A 27,158-nucleotide genomic window follows, 5' to 3' on the forward strand; every position below is an offset into this window, starting at 1 on the left:
TTTCTGTCAGTGCGAAAAAGAAATACCTCGAAAACAACCGGCTCTACTGTACCTAGCTCAAGCTGCTGCAGCCAGGATCTTTTGGGTTGGCTTTTGGCATGCACCAAAGGTCACCTCACCATACATATGCCTACTGTATGCTGTGGAAGACATCCTGCCTTGTTTTGGCCCTGAAAAAACCTTCTCCACGACTCAATGATTACAGACCAGTTGCCTTCACATCGCACGTCATGAAGGCACTGGAGGGACTGGTCTTAGACCATCTGAGACAACAGGTGACCACCTATATGGATCCATTACAATTTGCATACAGTCCAGAGGTGGGTGTTGAGGATGCCTTAATCTACCTGTTTCATAGAACACACTCGCACCTGGACAGGGCTGGCAGCACTGTGAGGATGATGTTCTTCGATTTGTCTTTTAACACCATATAGCTGCTACTGTATGTGAAAAGCTGCAAAGGCTGCAGGTAGACGCCTCCACTATCTCATGGATTATTGATTACCTGACTGACAGGTTGTGAGGCTGAAATGGTGTGTGTCTGAGCAGGTAGTCAGTCACATAGGAGCACCACAAAGGGACTGTCTCCTTTTCTCTTCACACTGCACACCTCAGACTTCCAGTACAACTCTGAGCCATGTCACCTGAGTTCTCAGATGATCCTGCTATTGTGGGGTGTGTCTGTGATGGTCTGAGTCTTGACTTGAATTTGTCTTGAATGTGGCTAAGACAAATGGTGGTTGATTTTAGGAGGGCCAGGCCTGAGCTCAATACCATTTCAATACTGGGTGATGAGACATTGTAGACAATAACTGGAATGGAGGTACAACACCGAGGCTGTATACAAGAAGGATCAGAGCAGATTATATTTATTGAGAAAGTTCAGGTTGTTTAATGTGTGCAGCAAAACGTTGCAGGTGTTGTTGCAAGTGTAATTGTTTTCTGCCGTCTGTTGGGGCAGTAGCATTACAACCGGGGACTAGGCTGGGTGAACCTTCCGGGGAATTAAAATTTCGCCCGGCAGCTCATGCTGGAAATCAGCCGATCTATATCCTCTGTTTACTGCCAGAACCTTTGGCTCCAATCAGAAACGGCCATACTCTAGTCCTGGCACGCTATTGGCCGGTGACGTGACGATAACGAAACTTAAGCGACGCGAAGTGCAGTAGAAACAAAGCGCAGCCTCCCCAGACTAATGTTCAATCTTAAAAGATTGAACTCAGTATGGTGAAAACCAGACTAACCGGCGACACTAATAAACTGAATAAAATCATAAGAAATGCTGGCTTTGTGTTGGGGACATCTCTGGAGCGTCTGAAGTTGGTGTTGGAGAGGATGCTGCATAAACTCTGCCCTGACAAAATATATTGGACCATACCTCACATCCACTACACAACTACACAACACTCACACAAACAGGAATACTTTTTATCCACTGCAATAGCACTTTATAATCATTATAATGACTCCCCCAGAGCAGAGAGAGGAATAACATTTTTAGAATAAATGATAAATGTAAGTATGTACTGTATGTGTGAATGCTGTCTTTGAATGGCTGCTGGGGATTAATAAACTATTATGTTCCAGCAAACTGTTCCAGCAAATCAGCGACGAGATGTGCGTTTGTTTTGTTTGAACGTCAACAGAACTGACGTTGTCCATCATCGCTTAGAGCGCCTTTAAGCATAGGCTTATATCCCAGTATTCTGGTCAACTGGTACATTTCAATACCTGTGTACAGTATGTTCCAAGCATTCAGTATGACACATTTCACACAGACCTGTAGCGAACTGCACACCACTGCAGAGGGACAGAGGAGGGGTGTGAACACCCCTCCTATTTCACACAGACCTGTAGCGAACTGCACATTACTGCAGTGGGCATGCAGCTCTCCTCTCTCCTACCCTTCTGAATCAGACCAGACAGCTGACAGGGGACCAGTGGACTTGATAGGCTCTCCATAACCCAGGGTTATGAGATGTATGATCTGGGCCCTCCATAACTCACAGGGTTATACGAGACGTATGATCTGTGGCGACATGAATTGTTTTCTCCCATGCAAGAGTTGCGATGCCACGGCCACGCCAGCGGCTCATTTCTGAGGCGGCTCACTCGCACTGCATGCTGAGGTGACCTGTGAGTGGTCCTGATGCTGATGTGTGTGCTCTTCACACAGTTAACACCAGTGTGTATTTCAGTGTGCTGAAAAGATTGTTTCGTTTTATATGTAGGAAAGGCTTAAGGACTTTGCAGACAGCTTTATTGAGTGTATATCTATGCAGTAGGTTGACAGACTATTAAGTAATATAAATTACTTTATTCTTATCAACATATCTGAAGAGTTCAGATGCAAAAGCCTCTAAATCCACTTTTGTCAAAAATGAGATAATGATGGTGAGTGAATGCTCTTCACATATAGTGTAAGTTAATTCAATAATTTAGCTTCAAAACTCACTAAATATCATTCTCTCCCTGGTCTGAAATATTGATTTGTAGGTGAAACCCTATAGGAGTCTGATACAAAATGATCATTTAAAAGAAAAGTGGTCAGACAGATTTAGGCTTTTGCTCCTGTCTGTCTTTCTATCTATATATCAGTATATCTATCTATGTACTGTATCTATAATTGCTGTACTCCTGATGAGCATAATCATTCTTCAGCTAATGAGGAAATCCAACCTGACAGGTTCAGCCAGGTGTGATGAATAAGGCCCCAGAGGAGGGGGATGAAAATCATGATCCCTGCAGAATCTCCGCATTTCAAAAGATCCTCAACTGACTCGATTATATGGAGAGCTGAAACTAGCTAAAACAATGTAAAAGACCTTCCACCGACTCACTCGCCGACCAGCCACTGTGCTGTAGCTAGAGCTACCACCCACAGGCTGGCAGCGCTGCCAACGAGTCCTACGGGATGCCCACGCACAAAGCGTGACCTTCAGGTGTCTGTCTGTCTGTATCAGCAACAGGGAGGAGGACAAACAAGTACCGTAGAGAAAAAGAATGAGAAGAAAGAGTTATTTAGTATTCATCAGAGTGAGGTGTACTTGACAATCTGTAGTGCAGAATGTGTGACCATATCTGGCAAAATGAGTCACAGTGATCCAAAATTCAAAATTGAGATTGTGGTATAATCGCAATAAGCTTAAACTTAAAGGAAAAATATGCAGTTTGGACAATTTTTCATTGCTGTTATCCTCGTTTTTCGCTCACAGGTTTTTCTGCAGAGCTCCCCCTACAGCTTTAGCGTATATATTCTACGACACTCCTCATAGTTGATCTGCCGTTTCCTCTTTACCTGTTCCTCCGACAACGGTTTACTCGCTTTCTGCATCTTTCCACTGGCTCTGCCATGATGAATGTCTGAGAAACTCTGAGAGACTTCTAGCCGTGAAGCAATTTGTTGTATCGGGAGCATGATCGCTAGACTCCAAGGCTTTCTGTTTGTCAGTGCAGTGGCCCACCCAAATTGCAAGGGTGGTTTTTAAGTCCACAGGCATATAACCATTCCACATTTAAGCTAAAAAAAAACCTGCAGTTTGGATATTCATATATGGTGTCACACATATTCTACAATTTTGATACATTTGTATTATACATGATATTTGGGCAGGAATCAAACCTGGGTCGACCAATTGTCAGACGGGGACGTTACCACTGCCCCACCATACCTGCTGTCAACTGTTATGACAGGATTTCTAGATGTGTGTTTGTGTGTGTGTGTGTCTGTGAGAGAGAGAGAGAGAGAGAGGATTATTTTCTAGGAACGTCAACTACCATCCCACACCATTTACAGAATTGTCCATCAGGGGCAGACCAAGGGTATGTAGCTCCTGGTGTCACATTTGGGAAAGTGTATATTCCCAGGGTGGAAACCTCTGTGATGTAAGAAACCTCCCTCCCAAATGCACAGTCAGGAACACAATGGATATGTGTGCCACAGAGAGAGAGAGACACACACACACACACACACACACACACACACACACACACACACACACACACACACACACACATGTACGCACACACACACACAAACAAATGTCTTGAAATCCAGGCAAGCACTGTAAGACAAGCGAGACAAATATGATTTTCTGCATTATGCGGGAGTGTGCGTATGCGTGTGTGTGTGGGAAGGTCTTCTCTGAAACCATGACGATGTAAAACAAGCTATTATGGGATAGATTAGTGAGGATATTTGCCACGGTTCTCTGCTAATCTCATTTAAATAGTTCACAGGAGTTCAATCTCAACCAGACAGGAGAAAATATAAATGAGTCTCACATGAGTGAAAGATCTCAACTCTCTTTGCCCTTAGAGAAGTAAGAGGCCGTCAATCACCACGAGAGACAAAGTGCAATTAATACTGAGAGATTCGCACAGAAAATCAGTAGTGAGGGGGAAAAGGATGAGACACAAGCTGCTATGAGAGAGATTATATTGAAGACAACCAAAGTGTGTGTGTGTGTGTGTGTGTGTGTGTGTGTGTGTGTGTGTGTGTGTGTGTGTGTAAGAGAGAGAGAGAGAGAAAGAGAGAAGAGAAAAGACTGTTCGCAAAGAGACAGAATTTGTGTGCAAAGAAATCGATAGGGAGGGAGAATATGGCTCTGAAGAACTGCATTGAGGGAGCAGGTAGGAGTGAGACAAGAAGGAATGAGATGAGAGCGAGAGAAAGAGAGAGAGAGAGAGAGAGAGAGAGAGAGAGAAGATGGGGGGTTCAGTAAGACAAGCAGCAGGAGATGGAAAAAAGAAGTGCAAGACTAGCACCGATCTGTAACAGTTTGAAATGAAGACACACTCTCAGTTGTTTGTATGTGTGTTGGTGTGTGTGTGTGTGTGTGTGTGTGTGTGTGTGTGTGTGTGTGTGTGCGCGCGCGTGCGCGTATGACTCAGAGCTGGTTCTACCGATGTTCTGTCTATAGGGTGCATCTTCATGTGAGAGTTACTCACTGCTTTTTTTCAGTGCAGTATAGAAATATTCTATATACAGAATGGAGCAAAAAAACAACAAACCCCTGCTGTGTGTTCAGTTGGCGAACAGAAAGCCACCGGTGTCTGGTGAGCTGCGGTGTTTAAGACAGCATACCGTGACTTCATGTGCTACTAACACAACAGTCACATCCCTTAATAATCATGACATTGAGTAAGTGGACACTGAGCTTACCAGAAATGTCATCTCTCATTGGACACTGGTCTTTATGACAGCAACATGATCATCATCTCAGTCCACATTATCTTAATGGGTTGCCCAATATTGCTTTTTTATATATTTATACTGTAAAAATACTGCAACTATGATCAGTTTTCAAATGAGTCATGATAATAGACATCAAATGTTTGACACAATGACGTAAAAACACCATTTCTATGCATCTGTGGTTCATCACAACAGTGTTGTCTTGGCTGTCTTTGTACCCCCTGACTAAGGCATCCTCTCCTTCCTTTCAGATTCAGCATGTGGCCTTCTGAGGAGGTGAAGAGGAGGAGCTAGTCTAGACCACACAGATCATCCAGTCATCGGAGAACCAGAGACAGTCACCTGCAGGGGCTACAAGACACTGACCATCTACAACCAAGCATAGAAGAGACACAGAAACCAAGAGAGAGAGATAGAGAAAGAGACTGTGTATATTGTAAAGGATAGACTCAGAGTGGGAGTGTCTGTGAACTAAAAGGCTGTAGAGAGGATTGTCTTAACACAAGGCCTTACTGAGATATTTGGAGCCTAAAGTGCCAAAGCATCTAATAAAACATCTGGGCGTATCAGATCAGATCTCAGAGCAACAAGCTGGAGAGCGAGCGCAGAGGAGGAGGGATTTAGAGGATTATGCCGATCTAGCCCACGCACGGCTACTCTGTGTTACTGCACCGCATCCCACCAAACATGGCCGACCCCTACCAAAACAACGTGTATCACCAGGGCGACGGCGAGGGCTACGGCACGTACGGCGAGGGCGGCGGCCAGGATGGCTACGGCTACCAGGGCGACTACCCGTCCCAGGAGGAGGACGCGGCCAGCGACGTGACGGAGGGCCACGACGAGGAGGACCAGATGTACGAGGGCGAGTACCAGGGCATCCCGCACCCGGACGAGGTCAAGGCGCAGCGGCGGGCGGCCCGGGCCAAGGCGCGGGCGGCGGCCGACGCCGTCTCGGAGCAGGAGGAGCTGGCCGAGCAGTACGAGGACATCATGGAGGACTGCGCGCACGGCCGCTTCCAGTGGACGCTCTTCGTGGTGCTGGGCCTGGCGCTCATGGCCGACGGCGTGGAGTGCTTCGTGGTCGGCTTCGTGCTGCCCAGCGCCGAGAAGGACATGTGCTTGTCCAACGCGGAGAAAGGCATGCTGGGTAAGTCTGTGCGGAGAGCAAGATGTTGAGTTATTTCTACTATTATTATTTTTATTTTTAACTCCACTCATTTCCTACATAGAGCCATTACAGAGTGACTACATTATCTCTAGACCAGTGATACCCAACCTTTTTTCCTTGAAGGCCCCATTGCCTGTGTCTAAGATAAGCCAGGGCCCCCTACCCGAACTCCTACCCATATACCAGGCCTATTCAACTAGCGGCCCGCGGGCCAGATGTGGCCCGCTTCAAATTTCCTGTGGCCCCCATGTCTCGTCATGAGAATGAACTCGCTTTGACGGGTGTGCATAGATCTTCATATGATTGGCGAGTAGCGCACTGTCTGCCCGCCCCTATTGGCCAGACTAATTCTTCGTTATCTTCACTCAGAGAACTCAGCACATCACTACACAAACTGACATTTCCAAATGTGTAACTAGTTTTAAATGTTATCATTAAATGTTGATTAAATTACGATTTCTTACCGCCAAAGATTCTAAACCTCGAGCGTGCGCAAATCAAAAATGTTACAATCATACCCGGTCTCCGTTCCTCCGAGCCCTCGGGAAAGTTAGTGAAGGAGCTGTGGTTTGTAGAGAATTGCCTCTTGACTTTATATTCCTTCTTTACAGCGATGGATTCGTTGCACAATAAACATGAAAGTCTCATACTTGTTGCAGAGGGTAAAATGAACGATTCTCGTTGTCAATTAGATGTTTCTTTAGACAGAGCCAGCTTCACTCCACTCGTGGGAATGTTATTGTTTGTGATTTGCGCAGGCTCGAAGTTTAAAATCTTTGGCGGTAAGAAATCGTGAAATAGATAAACAGAGGCAGAGCTGGCATTACTTTTTCTTTAAATTCAATGCTAAGTATATTTTAGAGATGGCGCTGTAGGCTACTGTGTGTGTTTGAAACACTTATGAGCCTAATTATCTTGAAGTAGGCTAGTTAAATCAACACTGCAATTTTTCCCACTGATGCATGATATGACAGCTATCAGACATCAGGTATGAAATACTATGGTTAGCCTGGGTGTTTTCAAATACTTGTAGTTTGTGTGGCAGCCTATCACCTGTCTGAGAAGATTTTTTTTATGGATATGGATAATAGGCTATGTTCTTAGTTTCTATGCCAGTGTATCAAATTCAATTGAATTGAACTGAATTTACTCTGATTTTATCAAATATTGTTGGATACAATTATTTTGCGGCATCTTATTTTATGCGGCCCCTGAAAACCCAGTGATTTTTCCATTCGGCCCTCTTGGTACTGAAGTTGAATAGCCCTGCCATATACTGTACACAGACATTGTTTTATTCAACAATCGGGGTCCAGGGATGAATTTCGAATGAATGAATTCGACTGCTTAGCCCAACCTGAGGGTTGCTTACACAAGTTCATAGATGGTCATAAATAGCTACATGAATTTAAATGTGGAACAAAAATATGTTTTAATTTGGGATAGAGTTTTGATTATCCAATTGGGTGTGTCATTGGGATTGTACACATTTAATGTGCACAAATATAACTTTGGTAACCTCACAACCTCAGTCCAGGCAACATTGAGCGGAACCCCTGCAATCTCTGGCGGACCCTAATGAGGTCCACAGACCCCAGGCTGGGAACCACTGCTCTAGACAACTCCAATATGGTGCCTATTCACTACAGAGTGCCATTACAGTGACTCAGTATCTCTAGACAACTCCAATATATGGTGCCTATTCACTACATTGCTCCATGCAGCGGGTGAGTAGATGTTCTGCATCTCAACACAGTGACGGAGACGAAGGCAAGGCCTTGGAGCAATGCTTGAGAATCACTGATGTAGAGTGCAATCATCTGACGCGTTATGGGATTTCCATGACTCATCTCCTCCACTCGGCACACAGGCAGGGCCTCAGGTGAAGTCATGGATTAAACTGCTCTCAACGATCGCAGGGAGTTAATGTGCGGAGTCATTTTTCACGTGAGAGCGATATTAGCGGTAGAATTGGAGTTTGATCCAAATGTGCTTTTGCAATTTAGCTCAGTGACCGCCTGTACCCCCCCACCCCCCCCCCCCCCCCCCACCCCCACCCAACCCCCCACCCTCGTATATATCCTGGTGCTGTTTGTGTCCTGGGGCCAGCAGTAGGACTCTGACAGTGAATCAATACGAGCCAGGAGGCTCAAATTAGCTAATGCTGCTCTGGATGGCTTTATACATCAGATCTCGCCACGGCTCCGACACAGGCTCCCCTCTCTCTCTCTCTCTCTCTCTCTCTCTCTCTCTCTCTCTCTCTCTCTCTCTCCCTCTCTCTCTCTCTCTCTCTCTCTCTCTCTCTCTCCCACTCACTCACTCACTGCAGCACGGAGCAGGTGGAAAGGGGTCGGGGAGGTCGCCGGTTTGGGAACGCGGAGAGACGAGACGTGGAGAGTAGAGGAATAGGTGGCAAGAGAGACTGCTGGCAGGGGAGTGCGCCACTATGACAAGACTGCAGCAGCCTGGCTGAGAGAGCAGTAGGCAGGCAGGCTGTCGTCAGGGGGGTTACAGTTACAACCGCACCTGTAACTGAAGGAAGGCACAGAAAACATGTCACTAGAGGTTTCCTCCTGAGGCACGTAAACAACTCTGAGAAGGACAAACAGAGAGGGGGGAAAAGCAAAGCATCTCAGGATGAATAAGAATTATATTGTTTCAGTTTTAGGGTCATGAACATCCACACAAACATGTTGTGTGAAGTGACATGTGACATCAGTGACAGGGTCTGAGGCTGAAGTGGTTTCTTAACAAGATTTGGGAAAGATTCTTGAAAGATTGTAGTCTTTTGAGTAAAGCTTGAATGATGGGCATTAGTTAAAAGACTACAATCTTTCAAGAATCTTTCCCAAATCGTGTCCAAGTCTGTCAGTGTAAGGTATAGGCTTTAGTTGAGAGCACTTCACATATAACTGATGAACCATGCTCGGTGACAAAACAGCTTGATGCAATATACAGTAGGTCTTTAGAAAAAAGCTGGCAGATCCACAGCAACAGTCTCTTGGCCTCTTCTTCAGGGCGGAGCTCCACCCTGCTCATAAGCTGAGTAGCAGTAGCACTGGGAGTTGTGCACACACACACACACACACACACACACACATTCATGCACAGACACACAAACACCACACACACGTACACACACACACACACACACACACACAGCAACAGCACTGGGAGTTGCGCTCGGTCGCTGCGCTGGCCACGTGGAATCTGTGCGATATAATTGAGAAGGATGAGACGGCACTTTTTTTCGCACCGTTTTTGGTGCGGCTCCCAGCCCCGGAGACCTCTGACTCAGCACGTGGCCGACAGGATCGATAGGAGCTGCTTGGCTTGACCTTGCAGTTCAGATACACAACCCCCGACGCGGTGAAGATACATAGCCCGGCGCAGACCTAATAAACAACTCAACCAGGCACAGACCCCTACTAATTCAACCCTGACTGATAACACCGAATCAATGAATAACACTCCCTCCACAAAGATAAATGAACACTGTTGTCTGTAGGCTATATTAAATGTAAAGAGAATCACCCTCACAGTTAGCACAACATAGCAAGGAGTATACCAAATCACAAACTCTTATTTTGATATTTGACCTTATGAGCATCTCTACAACATCAGTGTTCAAACCAATCAACATACCAGCTTGACAGAGGTCAGTCGAGAGGTACTTACTTGAATGTTTTGTACTGTAATATTACTTATTTAGTGGCCTTTCATACAGACCTCAAGGTAGGGTCAGATTATGTTCCCTAAGGGGAAAATATGATGCTTTTTCCAGCTGTTTGCTCCTATAACTGTAGTAGAATTTGCTAGAATGCTGGAAGGAAGGAGACTGAAATTGAATTAGTCTCTCAGAAAGAAAAATTACTTTTTTTGGCGTGGTGATACATTTTTCTTTCCGATATGATATTAATGGCACGGAGAAGTGCAAATCATCAATGTCTCAACAACTTTTACGTTAATGTAAACTGACCAAAATGCTGGACGATAAAACACTGTAAGCCTAGTAGGAGAATGCCGTGGTGAAAAGATTTACTGCTCCGCGGTGAGTGCTTTGGAGGGCTCTCCCTTAGTTCCTGTTGAGTGCCTCGCAGCGCTCCGAACACATTTACTCGTGACTTAAAGTCTCCATCTTAAAAACATCCGTGACAGTGGTGACAGATTGATGATGGAACCTCAGGAGGCCTGATGGCATCTTAAGGTTTTGTGTCGTAAATTGATCTGCCATGGTTGCATCACCATTACCAGCGCAAGCCTGGACCTCTACAAATGCGAAGGCAATATACTGTATGAATAAATATGGCTTGTTTTTGAATGCTGGTTTTGAAAGAAAAAAAAAAAGAAACAATCATAGCCAGATATAATTTCTACCACATGTTAAAGGCTGCTGCCTTGGCAAACCTAATTTAAAACCACTGATCTGATTCAGGCAGGCAAGGACTCATGAAATTGCATGTGGCGTCATACATCATCCATACAGTCAGAAGACAGGAGAGGATTTGCTGCAAGTTTATACCTCATAATGACCAAACACATGCCTGTCCTGTCAAACAGCCCAGATGGGTTGGTCGATATGATCTGAGGAAAACAAGACCTTTTGATGATTTTTGGTGTGGTCTTTAGCCTATAGAGTTAAAAAATAAATGACAGCATTGCATTGGTGGAAGCTTTTCGATTGTATCACTCTGTGTATGTCTACCATATGTCTATGCAGGGATGTATCGTAGGTGAATAAGGTAAATCTTAACTAATATACAATATGTACAGTATGCACTTGTTTGCTTACGCAAACCTGGCCAATAAAGCTGATTCTGATTCTGGTATCCCCACAAAGGGATAGAGAGATCTTGATGAGATGGGCATTGGTCAGCTTCGGTGAGGCATAACGTGGCTTCGAGGTTGTAATTCAGGGTGTGTCTTTAAATGAGCACAGAGCAAATACAAGCAGTGGCAGTGACACGCTTTAATGCAGGGATCCCACCTGCCGGGTTTCACATTTCCTGTCTGTGCAAGTCACAGAACACTCAGTGGATTAACATCATTCACGCATGCACACACACACACACACACACATGCACACACACACACACACACACACACACACATGCACACACACACACACACACACACACACACACACAGAGTTTCACTGGGTCTATGCCACATCGCCTAGTGGCGGTACCATCTGTAGAGACACCGCCCATCACCGCCCTTTGCGGCCTATAGCGTCAGATTCATAAGACTCCTCCCCTCTCAGTGAGGACGGGCTGAAACAACCACTGGTTGAGAATAACCCAGGACTCCGATCAACTCCATTGGTGTAACCAACCTACAGCCCTGTAACACGCACAGATCCAACCTCTCTTATGAAAACACAGATATACTCTGTCAGTCACCACAGGTCTATCCCTAATCTAGATGGAGTTCTACCTTGTTATTGGCACCCAATTGAAGAGCCACTTTGCAAGCCACTGTTCCTAACACACAAAACACAGACCCACTGGAAAGATCACCTTTTCAGGAAACAAACTTTTCCCCCTTCTATCCCAGCCGGATATGTAGATACATACCCTTTTGTTCTCTGTCTATGCAATAACCTAGTCCGACACTGTTAGCTTAGCTTAGCATTATTCACAGGAGGTGGGTTAGCCAAAAGCTATTGCTCGTCAGGGTGTTCCTTTAATGCTCAAATCTATATCCTGACATAAGGTATAGCTCCATCCTCTAGTCTAGCTGCACTCCTTAAGTATATCTGTGCAAGGGCTGCTTTGCAGTTCAAGGTAGAATATTTAGTCAGCATTTATAAATGCTGTATACTTCCAACTCAATGTAATGCAGACTTGGTGTTTGTATTATTCATAAGGAATGAATAGAATATACACTTTTTTGATCCCGTGAGGGAAATTCTTTTAGGTATAACCCAGGTGTTTGCACATATGCATTGCTATGTATCAAAAAGCAAAAAGTAAATAAATGTTAAATAAAGGGCCTGACTGACACAGCATGGTGAGAATGACTGACTGAGCGAGCTCACTAAAGGGCATAGGGACGCCATTCCAGCAGCTCAAGTGCCCGGCTGCTGTCACTTTTTACAGCCATCTTAGCCCATACCTGATCCTTATTCACTTGGGTGCCATCAAGGTTTTATGTCAATGCCGAGGGTGGTCCAGACAGTTCCTCTGTTTCTTTCTCCTTCCATGAGCGACACCAAAACAGATAAAAGGAACACATAAAGGTTAAGTCATTTATCTTGTGCACCGACATAAATCTCATTTTCATTCATCTGAATCTCATTAAGATAATGAAACTTTTACAGCCTTGACAAATGTTCAAAGTCAGCAAATCTGAGAGGCGCATCTTGCAGTATGTTACGTAATAGATTTGAAGGAAATAAGGGTGACTACGCCCCCATGTGGATACCAGCGAGTACTGCTCCTGTCAATTACATTCTGACCGCCAGATAACACTGAACAACCTTACAATCTACAGGTTATGTATCATTCACCAGTCGGGTCGAAACGTTGCTTGTTTTTTAAACATTAAACGGGAGCAAATAGCAGTGTTGCGGACATTATATTCCTTTTATTTATGTATCATACACCACCTTTTATATTAAAAACCCTACCTGCTACAACATAACATAATACCATTGTCCATAAGCACAGCTGCAATTTAGTATGTACATAGATAACCCATCTTATAACAACATATCTGCCTTCTCAAATAATACTAACCTTATCTCAAACAATCTCATCTGTGAGAAGTATTTTTGGGATTAACATGTATTGTGTGTGTGTGTGTGTTGCAGGTTTGATAGTGTTTCTGGGTATGATGTTCGGGGCGTTCGTATGGGGCGGTCTGGCTGATAAGGTGGGACGGAGGAAGTGTCTGATCGTCGCCCTCGCCATCAACTGCACCTTCGCCTTCCTCTCATCCTTCGCTCAAGGATACGGATTCTTCCTCTTCTTCCGACTCGTCTCCGGCTTTGGGTAGATATCTATTGTGTATTTGTGTGTGTGTGTGTGTGTGTTAAGCTCTGTGATTGTACAAAACAAATCAGCAACAGTCAGATACAGGCAACTACTAGAGACAGGGCCTGTACGAAACAGAAGGTGTCTTAGAAGGCAGCATTTTATAGAAATATTTAATTCGGACATGACTTGATGCCACTGAATACTACTTCAGAGGGCAGCCTTTTCCCCATTTTGGACACAGCCAATGTTCTTTTTGTCAATTTACTGCCTCCAACTACGGTATCAATTTGACCAATTGCCATGGCATCTCTTTATCTAACTTAGTGTCTCAAGCTTTGTGTTCCTTCTAAATGAATCCCAGAGGGCCAATACAACAGTGGCTCACCGGACCAATGTGTGAAACTGCTTCAGTATTTTACTGAACAGCCTGGAGTTAGTATTGCAGTAATAAAACCCTGGAGGACAGTTAACCACATAAAGATGCATGTGTGTTTGTGTGTGTGTGTGTGTGTGTGTGTGTGTGTGTGTGTGTGTGTGTGTGCGTACGTGCGCTTTTATGTTTGAATTTCCATTTGTGTGTTTCTGTGTGTGTCTGTCTGTGTGTATGTATGTGTGGTGTGTGTGTGTGTGTGTGTGTGTATGTGTCTGTCTGTCTGTCTGTCTGTATGGTGTGGGTGGGTGTGTGTGTGGGTGTGTGTGTGTGTGTGTGTGTGTGTCTGTGTGTGTGTGTGTGTGTGTGTGTGTGTGTGTGTGTGTGTGTGTGTGTGTGTGTTCCTCAGGATCGGGGGCTCGGTGCCGATCGTGTACTCGTACTTCTCGGAGTTCCTGCAGATGGACAAGCGTGGGGAGCACCTGAGCTGGCTCTGCATGTTCTGGATGGTGGGCGGCATCTACGCCTCCTTCACCGCCTGGGGCATCATCCCTCGCTATGGTAACAAAGCCTAACTACTGTACCACCCACACCTTTATCATCACCCCTCACTACGGTAACAAAGCCTAACTACCACCCACACCTTTATCATCATCCCTCGCTACGGTAACAAAGCCTAACTACCACCCACACCTTTATCATCACCCATCGCTACGGTAACAAAGCCTAACTACCACCCACACCTTTATCAGCTCTTACAACCTCATAATTTAGGCTCCTGTTCCAATCTCGAACAGCAAGGCACTTTTATAATGATGCTTGTTTGTAATGTTCATACTGTAATTCAGCAACAGTACAAAACAGACCATAGTTTATAATGCCATGTTGTTGAAGTGGCATTAATTACGGTAATATAGACCCTAACCACAACAAACAAGACCAGAGTGACCATAGATGTCTAGTAACCATGAGAGACTGGAAGATTACATTAACCCTGCCTGTTCCTCTGCTCCCACAAGGCTGGGGCTTCAGCATGGGCACAGAGTTCCAGTTCCACAGCTGGAGGGTGTTTGTGCTGGTGTGCGCCCTGCCCGCCATCGGCTCCCTCATCGGCCTCACCTTCATGCCCGAGAGCCCGCGCTTCCTGCTGGAGGTCAGCTACTAGCGTTCGATAGGTGTTTGGATTATTGCATGTTTGGAACAATGGATTATTGATTGGATGAATTAATGGATCTATGATGAATGAATGAATGGATGGATGGATGGATGGATGGATGGATGGATGGATGGATGGATGCATGCATGCATGAATGAATGAATGAATGAATGAATGAATGAATGAACGAGAAAAAGAGAGAATCAATTCGGGTGTTTGTTTGGTCAAGTCTTCCAAACTGTAACAGCTTGTTGCAGAGGCAGTGGTTGTGATCCGCCATCCTGTTTGTCCTTCTGATTGTGCAGAGTGGCAAGCATGACGAGGCCTGGATGATCCTGAAACAGGTCCACGACACCAACTGGAGAGCCAAGGGCGAACCTGAGAGAGTATTCACCGTGAGTGCCATTAAAAAAAAAAAAAAACAGATGAAAACACCAACACAACATCACCAAAAAACACTGCATCTGTTGATTGCCAGCTGCTCCCCTGAACGCTCCTGAGTGTCTTATCTACGTTTTGTCTCTACACAGGTGTCGCATATTAAGACCCCAAAGACCCAGGAGGATGAGTTCATCGAGATCCAGAGTGCGACGGGGACGGCCTTCCAGAGATGGATCGTACGCACTTTAACACTGACCAAGCTGGTGAGGCCTGCAGAATTCCTCAAGTGGCCATTACAAAGCATGACGTCCTTCCTTGTCCTGTCATAATGAATCAAAATGGCCGCTTCCTCTGGAATAACCCTTCTCTCCCCCCTCCAGGTGCTGAAGAACGTTATATCACTACTGGGAAAGGAGTTCCGACTCAGTACACTACTGATGGCCATCATCTGGTTCACCATGGCCTTCAGGTAAATAACTGTTTCCAGCGATTCAGCTTTGGCTGGGGGTTAAGCTACAATGGACCGGGGTCCCTCCCAATGGAAGACTACATCTTCTTAGCAGCACAGAAACCGCATATACAACTGAACTCAATTAGCTTACATGGAAAGGAAAGGATTTACTAACTACTCAGATACATCACTCACTCTCACACGCTTGTGGAGAGTGAATGTGCAATATATTTTTAAATATTTGATGTTAAAACATTCCATATATCTAGTAATAATAAGGTACTCTTTCATAGACGTCCAGACACAATACACTTATATGAAGTGGTTAAAGCAATCTATAAATGGACTGTTTTAATATAGTGAAAAATACATTTAGTGCTGAAAGTGCAGTGAGCCTACATACAGGGTGCCAGGGCTATTTGTTAGGGGGAGGTGGGGGATCGATGTCTTGGCCGAGGGCAGGGCAAACTGGGATCGAACTTGGAACACTCTTCTACAGCATGTTCTCTATGGAACTTGGAACACTCTTCTAGCATGTTCTCAATGGAACTTGGAACACTCTGCTGCAGCATGTTCTCTGGTGCTCTGACTGCCAGTTTCCCACTTAAATCAGAGACTTTCTATTGAGGAGACACAGCACTCAATGAATCCTCCATAGAAATGCATAGGATTAGTTTGTAACACCAATATGGCAGTAGTCTCCTCACATATCCTGCCCCTTCCTATGCCTCCCCATTCACTTCAATAGGAAAATAGATACCCGACAACTGCCCAAAGGACATTGCAAGATGGCCACCAAGTGGCGGGACTTGCCTTAAGGGACTTTAGGATCTAACTCCCTGATGCAGTGGAATGCCTGTGTGACGCTAAAATTATTTCAGGGTTATTAGACTGACTAGACTCTCTAATTGCAACTGTTTGAAGCAAAGACACAATGGATTAAAGGCCATGTTCTCACAAAGATACAGTATACCATGAGGTCTTTGCCCTTTGAGGTTAGAAAATGTCAATCTGTGAAAATCTCTTTTGTTTCAGTTACTATGGGCTATCGGTGTGGTTCCCCGACATGATCAAGCACCTGCAGAACGAGGAGTACGAGTCCAAGCTGAAGGTGTTCCACCGGGAGAGGGTGGAGAACTTCCACTTCAACTTCTCACTAGAGAACCAGGTCCACAAGGAGGGGGAGTACATACGAGACAAGTACGTTGGACATGGACGTACTGTATGTGAGAAGCTCTTAGGGCAGTGGCCCTGTTTTGTTTCTCACCTTCCTCTTCCTACCGTTTCCTTCTCAGGTTCATTCACATTGAAATTAAGTCTGTGAAGTTTGAAGATTCGCTGTTTGAAGACTGTACTTTTGAAGACGTCCGATCGACAGACACCACATTTGAAAACTGCACCTTCAGAAATACAATATTCTATGACACAGGTGAGTGTGGCTCAGAGTTAGTGATTGTCAGTGGTCTTTGGTCATTGTTATAAATGTCAATTTGTTCTTGTTTGAGCTAAACAATAACATTATGTAACACTTTGCAATCCGTATTTCTTGGATAGGGAAGAAATACAGTATCATGTCAGACTATACCTCAAAACTGTCTGTCTGGCCTCAGTTTCCAGAGTGTTAAAGAATGTAGGGAGACTCTTTTAACTCAGGGAGGAGCTTTTAACTCAGTGTTACTGTCAGTGCTTAGAGAGAAACACCAGGAGAACAAACTGAGTTATTACATGAAACCTAACTCAATCAAAGAGAACATAACAGCATATCTTATGATGACAATCAAATATATTCCTGTATCTTGTAGACTTGTGGGAGGAGAAGTTCACTGACTGCAGAATGGAAAACACGACCTTTGAACACAACAAGAAGGGCTGTCACCTGGACAGTGAGGATGAAAACGATGTCCTCATCTACCTGGTCAGCTTCCTTGGGAGTCTGGCAGTGTTGCCAGGCAACATCATATCTGCCCTGTTCATGGATAAGATTGGAAGGATCAAGCTGATTGGTGGGTTGAGCTAAAATAAAACATAGTATTTCTCTGCCATGATTACCATTGTTCATTGCATCTTTATTATGAATTCTGAATGCTCAAAACTGTTGGATTAAAGGTTTACTATGGAAGATGTGGACCTTAAGATAACCTTTTCGAAGCCAATTTGATGGTATACAAACTGGTAATAGGGGAGTCGTTCACCTAGCATGGCTATAGAGCATAGCCGTAGCAGGTCGCTACCAAGAGAACTAGCAATGCAACTTCAAGAATTGTCGACTGAAAGACATCTCGGGAGAATTACCTTATCAGTAGATATAGCTCTTTGGAGATATGTTTTGCTTGTTGTCGTTTGTCTCCACTACAAAAGTATTTACATTGTGTACAGGGGGAACAAGCCAGCAAAGGAAAATATATATTGTGACTCTAGGGGGAGATCTACTGTATATTTTCCAAAAATACCTGAAACTGCATAGAATACCTAAAATGGCATCTTCCACTCAACAACTCTCATATTCCCTTCCTGCCACTACTTTCCCTCTCTCCCGCTGTCTCCTGTCGCCCCACAGGTGGCTCGATGCTTATCGCGGCAGGCTGCACCTTCTTCCTGTTCCTGAGTTTCAGTCAGGCGGCCATCATCGCTTTTCAGTGCCTCTTCTGTGGGGTCAGCGTGGCCGCCTGGAACGGCATCGAGGTCATCACCGTGGAGCTCTACCCCGCCTCCAAAAGGTACCGCTGTAGCTAAGGTCACACCAGAGACGGTCACACCAGAGTTGATAAAGCCAGACAATTCATAAGAGGGTAATTTCTTGTAATTGTTAGGAGTCCAGAAGTAGTTAAGCAGTTAACTCCAAAGTTTAAACTTTTCTGGATCGGGCCATCTCAGGCTTTTCCCCCCAAATCGCCCTGTTCCTATTCTAGAGGCCACGGCTTCCACCCAGTTCGGCCTACCATCAAATACTTGACCTCTTTGCAAGCTCTTAGGCTCGTGATGTCGGACTTGAAAACCGAATAGCCTTGGTCAGGTCATGGAAGGGAAAGTACTGACTGATGGGTGGCGCTTCTGTGATGTCACTTCCTGTGCCTAATAGGTAAATCTGTCCTTCAGTCTTGGCTCACAATAGACCTCTGAAGTTCGCCTACAAAAAAGCTACCATCTTTGCCCATATAAGAAGATACGGTATCTGGCGATTTTTCCTACGGGAAATTAACATGGGGATTTGGAATTATCACACCTGTTAAACTCTCGCGGGGATGACAAAATCGGAAAATTCAGGTGTTTTCCTGAACACACTTTTGTCCTCTGCCTTCGAGAGTATACTGTGATCTCCGGTATGCGAAGGCGGCAGACTTTGATTTGTGCTATACCCCAGAGCTAACTTCCCATGCAACTTGCCATTAAGTTAGTTAGCAATTTAGCTCTGGGGTAGCAAAAATTAAAGTGTGCCGGCTTCACGTACTGGAGATCACAGTATGCACAAGAAGGCAGAGGACAAAATCCCCATGCATATTCCCATAGGAAAAATCGCCAGATACCGAATCTCAAAGATGGCAGCTTTCTTGTAGGCGAACTTCAGAGGTCTATTAGTCAGGCCTTCAGGGGATCAGAGGCCCATTGTTTCTGGGCATATGCTAGTACCTCATTGACTACTGACCAAGTGATTGGCCGTTTTGAGTTCCAAACTCCCATAATCCAAAAACTGGAATGGAAAAGCAGGGCCATCTTTTTCCATGGTCTCTTATGGGAGTGTCGCCACTTCCTGTTCTCCACCACTCTGCCCTGGTGTTGTTGGGATGTGGCACTTGGACTGTGTTTTTAGAGCTGGGATCAACCACCACGAAAGAAAGAAATGAAATAAATCAAAATTTAATGAACTGAATGACATGAACTCAGTTAGTTAAAGCTACAGGGCTTGGAACACTAAGAGTAAGCCATTGTGTGTGTGTGTGTGTGTGTGTGTGTGTGTGTGTGTGTGTGTGTTTCAATTATGATAATTCACTGAACATATTGTGATTTGCATAGAGACCGGTGTGTTTGGAACAGAGATGGTATGTGTTTCCCTCCATTGTGATTTCAATGCTATTTGGGGTTGCCAGAAGCCAGAAGTATGAGGTGAAACCTGCCAAATTAGTATTGAGCAGAACCCCCTTCGGTTTGAGAGTAAACACCATATGGATGGTCTTCATTAGCGAAGTATCAAACACAGCAGAACAGTTTTCTTTTCAAGTCAAAATGGAAATGAGAGCCACACTGAGATCTCACTGCAAATAATAATCAGCTCTTTCTATTGAAGTAGAATGACTTGGGGAATCACTAGCATTACATCATTAAGCCATGTTATCCTTGAAACAACACCGTGGCTCTGGTATGAACAAAGCAGGGGTGTTTTCTCATGCTTGCCAATTTCATATTTTCATATATTTCAATATTGTTGTTTATGTGTGCATGGTTGGTCCACTGTAGGTGAGGTGAGGTCTCTCTATATTTTAGGTGTTTTAAGTGTTGCCTTTCTTGGCCAGGGACCATTTGAAAAAGAGACTTTATGTCTCAATATGACCCCCCTGGTTAAATAAAGGATAAATAAAAATAAATAAAAAATACTGATTCTGACCACCACCATCTCTGTCCTGTCCTGTCGGTTTCAGAGCCACGGCGTTCGGCCTCCTCAACGCCCTCTGCAAGCTGGCCGCCATCCTGGGGAGCTCTATCTTCGCCTCGTTCGTGGGCATCACCAAGATCGTCCCCATCCTGCTGTCCTGCGTGGCGCTGGTGTGCGGCGGCTTGGTCGCCCTGAAGCTCCCCGAGACCAGGGAGAAGATCCTGCTGTAGGGGGGACGTCGCTCCGGGACTGGGGACGAGGGGGGGAAGTGGGGGACGGGGAGACGGACGGATGGGAGAGCGGTGGTGGGGGGGGGGGGCCTCGGGCCATTAGGGACGCACACGCTGAGGGTTTTATTTTGTGTGTTTTTTCTAAGCAAGAATCCACCATGCTTTACAATCACACCCGTCCTAGCAAGGCCAGCCCCAAGCCCTAACCCCAAGCCCTAACCCCAAGCCCTAACCCATGTCCCTGACCCTGATTGTTTTACTAACACCAGTCAGGCTGCACCAGAGCTTCGCTAATCACCGCTCTAATAAACAACTCTCACTGCTGAATGACCTCTGCCTCTCACCCCCTCTTTTTCCTACCTTCTGGGACCAACTGACCATTGACCAACACCCCCCCCCCCCCCCCATCACCACCACCACCACCACCTCTCTCTCTCCCCGCCACCCCCTGTCATTCTCCTGCATCTGGCCCCGCAGAGCAGATATGGAAAAGATCTCATGTAATATCCTCTCGGTTTATACAAGATGACATCCTCAGAGAGGATGAGAAGTGTTAATTTTTGTTTTGTCTGATGGGTGCACAAGTGAAGTGAGTATGTCAATTGAATGCCTCAGCTTGTCATAATTAGTAACCCATCCGCCGTGTGCTCCCAGAATTTCTCTAGTGCCATCGTGGTGTATCAGAGAGAGAGAGAAGCGCTCAGACTGCAAGTGCTTGTCTGTTATCTCCAGTCCTGCAGCTACAGTACAACTCTCACCATATTCCTCACTCCTCCTCATGCTATAAGATCACCACCATCTCTCCCTGTTGCTTCCTCATCCTCGTCCTGCCTTTTTATTCCTCATGTGCTTAATCCACGTCTTCTGCTAGGAGTGTTCGTTGTGTGCTATCCTACCTGTGTCTTAATTGCACTGTATGACACAGCCATGCTACCGGTCCCTGCAAACCTGCAACACTGTGTTGGTGTGCCTGTATGTCCACAGGAGGATGAGAGTGTGAATCCACTCACCACTGACGAGGAGTCATGCGTATATCACATGCACAGTACCTTTAAGCTTTAACCAGTGCCCCGTGTACACCTGTTTGCCCTCAGGTGGGGACATGGGTCTTTCATGTTCTTCAGAACCTCCTCTCAGATCCCAAATTTGCCCCCATCACTCGACATTGCATTTTATGTTTCATGTTTATGTTTCACTCTGTGATATAGGGTGACACAAAGAGGAGTGGGTGCAGTGTTTGTTTGTTTGTTTGTTTGTTTGTTGGTTTTTGGCTGTGGTTGCAATGCCACTGAAGTCCAGTGTCTCGGCTGTGACAGACCGTGGCGGGATCGGAGTGTGTCCTCAGCGCACATCGCTGTCCGTGGCTGTGTGGCGTGAGTTGCATGTGTGTTCCTTATCAGGTGATATGTTTATGTGTCTTCTTTTTTCTTCTTCTTCTTCTTCTTCTTCTTCTTCTTCCTCCTCCTCTTCCTTGGTGTCGTCCAGTTTCCGAACAGTCTGTCTGAATGATCTTTGATGTGTGTCACTCTGTAAATACATGAGTCTGATTGTTGTCGTAGGAAAAAAAAGAACACAACCTCTTTTGTTTAGACCTGATGTTCATAAGCTCTTCCTACTGTACGTCAGAAGCTTTCGAGACAGTCTTCAGGAAATAGCTGTATATAAGTATATATTCCACAGTTGACATCAAATCATTCCATTCCATAGGCTTGGTTCACATGAACAGCATCATTTCAGAGTCATTTTCTTCTATTTGTCTGGCAAGGCACCTGAAATTAATACAGACGTTTGGCACAGCTTATATTATCTAGCAACTCATTATCTGTCAATCTCACAAGGATATGTAAGGAGGTGTTCAGATGACTGGCATTAAGAGTGAAACATTTATTTCAGAAAGGGAGTTCTTTGTCTATCATTATGTGTCATCTTGTGTATCAGTGGGGCTATTGTGGCTGACGTGCGGATTCTTGACCCAACCAAAGTTAACAACACAAGATCTTTAGGGAAATGAATCCTTTACTGTAAGACTGCTTTGCACTGAACAACATTGTATGCACTATAGTCTCGGCACTGTCACTAAATGTACTTTTACAGGTTCACACAAGACATCTCTATACACTCTTCCACATGGAAATGGCAGGGCATCATTTGTGCGTGTGTCTCTCTACGTAAGCCTTACTGAACTGGAGAGGCAGTGTCATTGTTAGGCCGCTTTCATACCTGGGTCAATGAATCGGAATGTGGAGCATTTCCCCCAAAGATCGGTTTGATTGGGTGTATGTGAAAGCAGCAATCATTCTGTGTTTCGGAACAAAACAAACGGGCCCAGACCCTCAGGAAGAAGTGGTCTCGACTCGTTTAAAAATCAAGTTCTAGAGCAGATCGTTTTTTGATTTGGAACAAAATAGGTATGAAAGCATCCTTAGAGACACGCATCTGACAGGACAATTGTATCGAGTGGGACAGCTTATGAATTCAGGCCTAATGTTTCTTCCCTTCAGTTAGCTTGTGTCTGCATTGTTGTGAGAAGAAAGACATAAATTATTGTTTTTTAAACGTATATCTATATGTGTGTATATTTTCATTTACAGAAAACGTCTAAGTGTCAATGGAATGGAAAATGTCTCTGTTTGTGTCCTTGTTCTGTTGGTTTTGTTTGTGACTGTTAAATGAATAAATAAACAACTGAATACTATATGACATCAAATGAAAATAAATGACCTTTGTGCATGAAACCTTTTAACACTGATAAATGTAGTGTGCACAGCCTACTGACAATAGGTGTAATTAATGAATATAGATGAAGTGTTTATACAGGCTATAAATGCAGCTCTGCTCACGTAGGCCTGCCGTCTGCCAAGGAGGATTAAGGACTAGGGTGGGTCGGGAGGTGAAAGATGTAACATCAGTGTGCCTGAGGTTGGTTCTCTAAATTTGGTTGAGACAGGACTTGTTTTATTTGTATGTTTTGTTTTGGTTTGGTTTAAACATAAACAGCATTCATGGATTCCCAGTTGTCCCCGTGCTGATGTTGCAGAGATGCCTGGAATAGTTGGTCGTGTGGGGAGGGTGAGTGAGAGGCCAAAAGAGAGAGAGAGAAAGAGTGTGCCACACACTTGGGATGGGGATTGGTGAGCAGGGTAAAGTAGGGTGGCTCAACTGCCAAAGATCTACAGAAAACAGTACAAAATTATTAAGGACATGTTTCAACTTCAGGCATTAACTCATTCAATAATGCTGTAAACCATATATTATTAAGATTGATTGGATTAAACATTCATGCTCTTTTTGGTCACATGAAATCATTCATGATGCCTCTCTCCCATGTCTTTTGTTGTTTTATTAAACAATAGACTTGAATTAGAGTATGTGGTTCCTGATAGCATTTCTCAGTGTGTGTTTTTGTTAACTGAGTTAGATTTAGAGGGCCCCTGGCCGACAAGCACCTGTTTGTTTATGCTCACGCGACAGGCGACAGATACAACACATTCTGGTGAGACTTCAGTTCTCTGTTCCCAAGGGAATGAAGACACATGGACCATCAATTCATGTAGTGAAGTCACTTACGTAAGTAGGGCGAGTACATTCTATGTATCTATTCATTACATGTAAATCAAAATGTTTATGATAAAAGACACAAGCATTCAAAGACACTACAGTCGATTGTCCCTCCAACAGGTTCATCAACAGCTGCCGAATGCTAGACAAAAGACTTGATCTTAGATTTCAAATCAGTCGCAGAGGAGATGGTGCCTTGAATGGTGAGTCCGAGATTGTTGTTGGTTTGTGGGCTTTCGTGCACACCTGGTTGTGAATGCCCATGGATAAACTCCGAGTGAGAGTTGAGGGCCTTTGTGAAGGACTGTCTGGGAGCTGAGTGTTTGGGCCGTGGGTGGCGGACTGGCCCGGCTCCTTTGTCTCACACCCGTGAAATCTCCCAGAGAGCCAGCGGCCACCTCGGCCCGACACGTCGCCCTATCGCTGGGGTGAACTCAGGGTGATGCAGGGGTCAGGGAAAGGGCCAAGCAGCTGCTGCTGGGGACACAGAAAACTATGAACAAGATTATCAACTAGACCCATCAACTAAATATCTATGAAAAAGACCATCAATCAGCACTATCAACCAAATTATGGAAAACTAGGAATATGACCATCAACCAGAACTATCAACCGAGCCACAGAAAACTAGGAGCACAACTATCAACCAGAACTAACAATCGAGCCACAGAAATGATGAACAGGTCCATCAACCAGTGCTATTGCTCAAGCCACGGAAAACTATAAACAACACTTTCAACCGACCCACGGAAAACTATGAGCAAGGTCACCAACCAGTGCTATCAACCAAGCCACGGAAAATTAGTCATGAGTCATGGAAAACTATGAACAAGGTCATCACCAGTGCCATCAATCACACCACAATCAATTGAGCCCCGGAAAATGATAAACAAGACTGTCAACTGACCACAGAGAAATAGGAACAAGACTGTCAACCAAGTAGTTTTTTTTTACTCAACTCATGCATATAATGATAATATGCATATCAAATATGAATGAAAACATGCGTATAAAATATGTGACAGAGCTTTGTCTTTGTGTATGTAATTGTTATAAGTTATATATAGATATATAGATATGCTATGTATAGATAACAATTAAATATATAGGTGATACATATCAAGCATTTTACTTTATTTAATATTTAATCAGTTATGCTATGATTGCATTTAGAAGACAATAACGACATTCAAACTGAAAAGTCAGTACAACAAAATCGCAGATCCTTCACTTGATGCTCTGGGAAATGTCATTACATGAGTGCCTGTGCCTAATGAGCAGTTCACAAGGAGACACTACGTGAAGATGGGCCTGAAAAGGGATTTGATCAGTTCCATTATCCACTTACACGCCAGGTGTGAAATTCCTTCACTGGGCCCCACGGTGGCCAGGACCGGGGCTGGTTCTCTAATCTGGGGGCATTAGAGGTGACAGATCACACACCAGGGCTGTGAGAACGGAGCCTGGACCACTAAACTGAAAGTGCACACAAACAAAGCACACACACAAAGACATGCTAAAACTCTCTCTCTCTCTCTCTCTCTCTTTCTCTTTCTCTCTCTCTCTGTCTCTGCCTTCGCTTCCCAGGTTAACATACAGTACATTCACTTATACACATTATGCAAACACACTTCCAAATCCAAGCTTTTGCACACATACATGAGTATACACACACACACACACACACACACACACACACACACACGCACACACACACACACACACACATACGCATACAGTGCCAATAGAGACATGTACAAACATGAAATTACAACATATTATCCCATAAAAATCTATATAGTATGAAATCAGTTGGGAAGCCATCCTACTTTGAATAAAAACTTGCAGTATGTGTGCATGTATGCATATCTATTCATTAATGTGTGTGTGTGTGTTTGTGTATGTCTATGTGTGAGTATGTGTATGCTCATGTATGTGCGCAAAAACTTGGATTTGGACCTGTGTTTGCATATGTGTATCAGTGAATGTGCGTTAACCTGGGAAGCGAAGGCAGAGACTGCTCAGACATGGAGTGTGTGTGGGGATGGGGGGGCTTCTGCAGAGGTGTCACTTCACACCTCCGCAGACCAGCCCTGCGGTATAAAAGCAGCCCTCCGAGCTCACAGCCCACAGACACACACTTCAGATCAGCCCTGCAACCACCACCATCAGTATCCATCCACACCGGCTCCAACCTGTGCCACAGCAGCACATCAGTAGACAGACAGACAGACACACAGACAGATAGTTGGACACCAGGCCTTGGCCAACATCATGGACGCCTCACCAGCAGAGCTCAGCCACACCAGAGCGGAGGTCCCCTTTCCTCTCTTGGAGGCCTTCGGCACCGGCAGCAGCGGCGGAAAGAGCTGGAACTTACTCGGGTCGGCCTCGTGGAACTACCCGCCCCTGGAGGGAGACCCCTGGAGCTGCTCGGCCTCAGACCCCGAGTCCTCCCCTGAGAACATCTCTCCGTCCTCCTGCGCCATGGACTTTTCGCCTCGTGGGTCGGCCGACGCCGCGGCCGCTCGCTCCGCCCCGCCGTCGTGCTCCCCGTCCCCGGCGACCACCTCCTCCTCCTCGTCCTGCGAGGAGAGCGGCTGCCCCGGCAACGGCGCCGGCCCGTCGAGGAGCAAGCGGAAGCTGCGCTCGCGGAACCCGAGCCGCCAGCGGCAGAGCGCCAGCGAGAAGGAGAAGCTGCGCATGAGGGACCTGACCAAAGCGCTGCACCACCTCCGCACCTACCTGCCCGACTCGGTGGCGCCCGCCGGACAGACCCTCACCAAGATCCAGACGCTGCGCCTCGCCATCCGCTACATCGCGCACCTGTCCGCGCAGCTGGGGAGCCGGGAGGAGACGCAGTCGCCGTCCACGGGGGAGAGAGGCTCCCTCTTCGCACCCCAGACATGTTTCCCAGGGCACGAGGGGGGCGTCTTCACAGCACAGTGCTGGGGCCCCCTCACACAGTCCTCTGGAGGAGTGGAGATGAAGCAGGGCCTTTGGCAGAGAGGCCTGGACTTCACCGCATGCCACGGTCCACAGGCCTCCCCGTACGGCTCCCCATATGAGGACCTGT

General features: G+C 45.5%; 1 protein-coding gene across 1 annotated transcript in view; it reads left to right on the forward strand.

The window, feature by feature from the left end:
- sv2bb (synaptic vesicle glycoprotein 2Bb) overlaps positions 1-20,543 on the forward strand; it is a 32,581-nt gene extending 12,038 nt beyond the window's left edge. The window contains exons 2-13 of the mRNA XM_062547202.1: positions 5,449-6,347; positions 13,183-13,363; positions 14,128-14,279; positions 14,738-14,871; positions 15,180-15,269; positions 15,405-15,518; positions 15,636-15,724; positions 16,742-16,906; positions 17,002-17,135; positions 17,509-17,709; positions 18,264-18,423; positions 20,341-20,543. Of these exons, the coding sequence (XP_062403186.1) occupies positions 5,885-6,347; positions 13,183-13,363; positions 14,128-14,279; positions 14,738-14,871; positions 15,180-15,269; positions 15,405-15,518; positions 15,636-15,724; positions 16,742-16,906; positions 17,002-17,135; positions 17,509-17,709; positions 18,264-18,423; positions 20,341-20,524 (2,067 nt within the window). The 5' untranslated portion in view covers positions 5,449-5,884 and the 3' untranslated portion in view covers positions 20,525-20,543. The remainder of the gene's footprint in view (positions 1-5,448; positions 6,348-13,182; positions 13,364-14,127; positions 14,280-14,737; positions 14,872-15,179; positions 15,270-15,404; positions 15,519-15,635; positions 15,725-16,741; positions 16,907-17,001; positions 17,136-17,508; positions 17,710-18,263; positions 18,424-20,340) is intronic.
- The last annotated feature ends 6,615 nt before the right edge of the window (positions 20,544-27,158 follow it).

The sequence above is a fragment of the Sardina pilchardus genome, chromosome 10 (genome assembly GCF_963854185.1).
Source record: "Sardina pilchardus chromosome 10, fSarPil1.1, whole genome shotgun sequence".
In the NCBI taxonomy this organism is placed as follows: Eukaryota; Metazoa; Chordata; class Actinopteri; order Clupeiformes; family Clupeidae; genus Sardina; species Sardina pilchardus.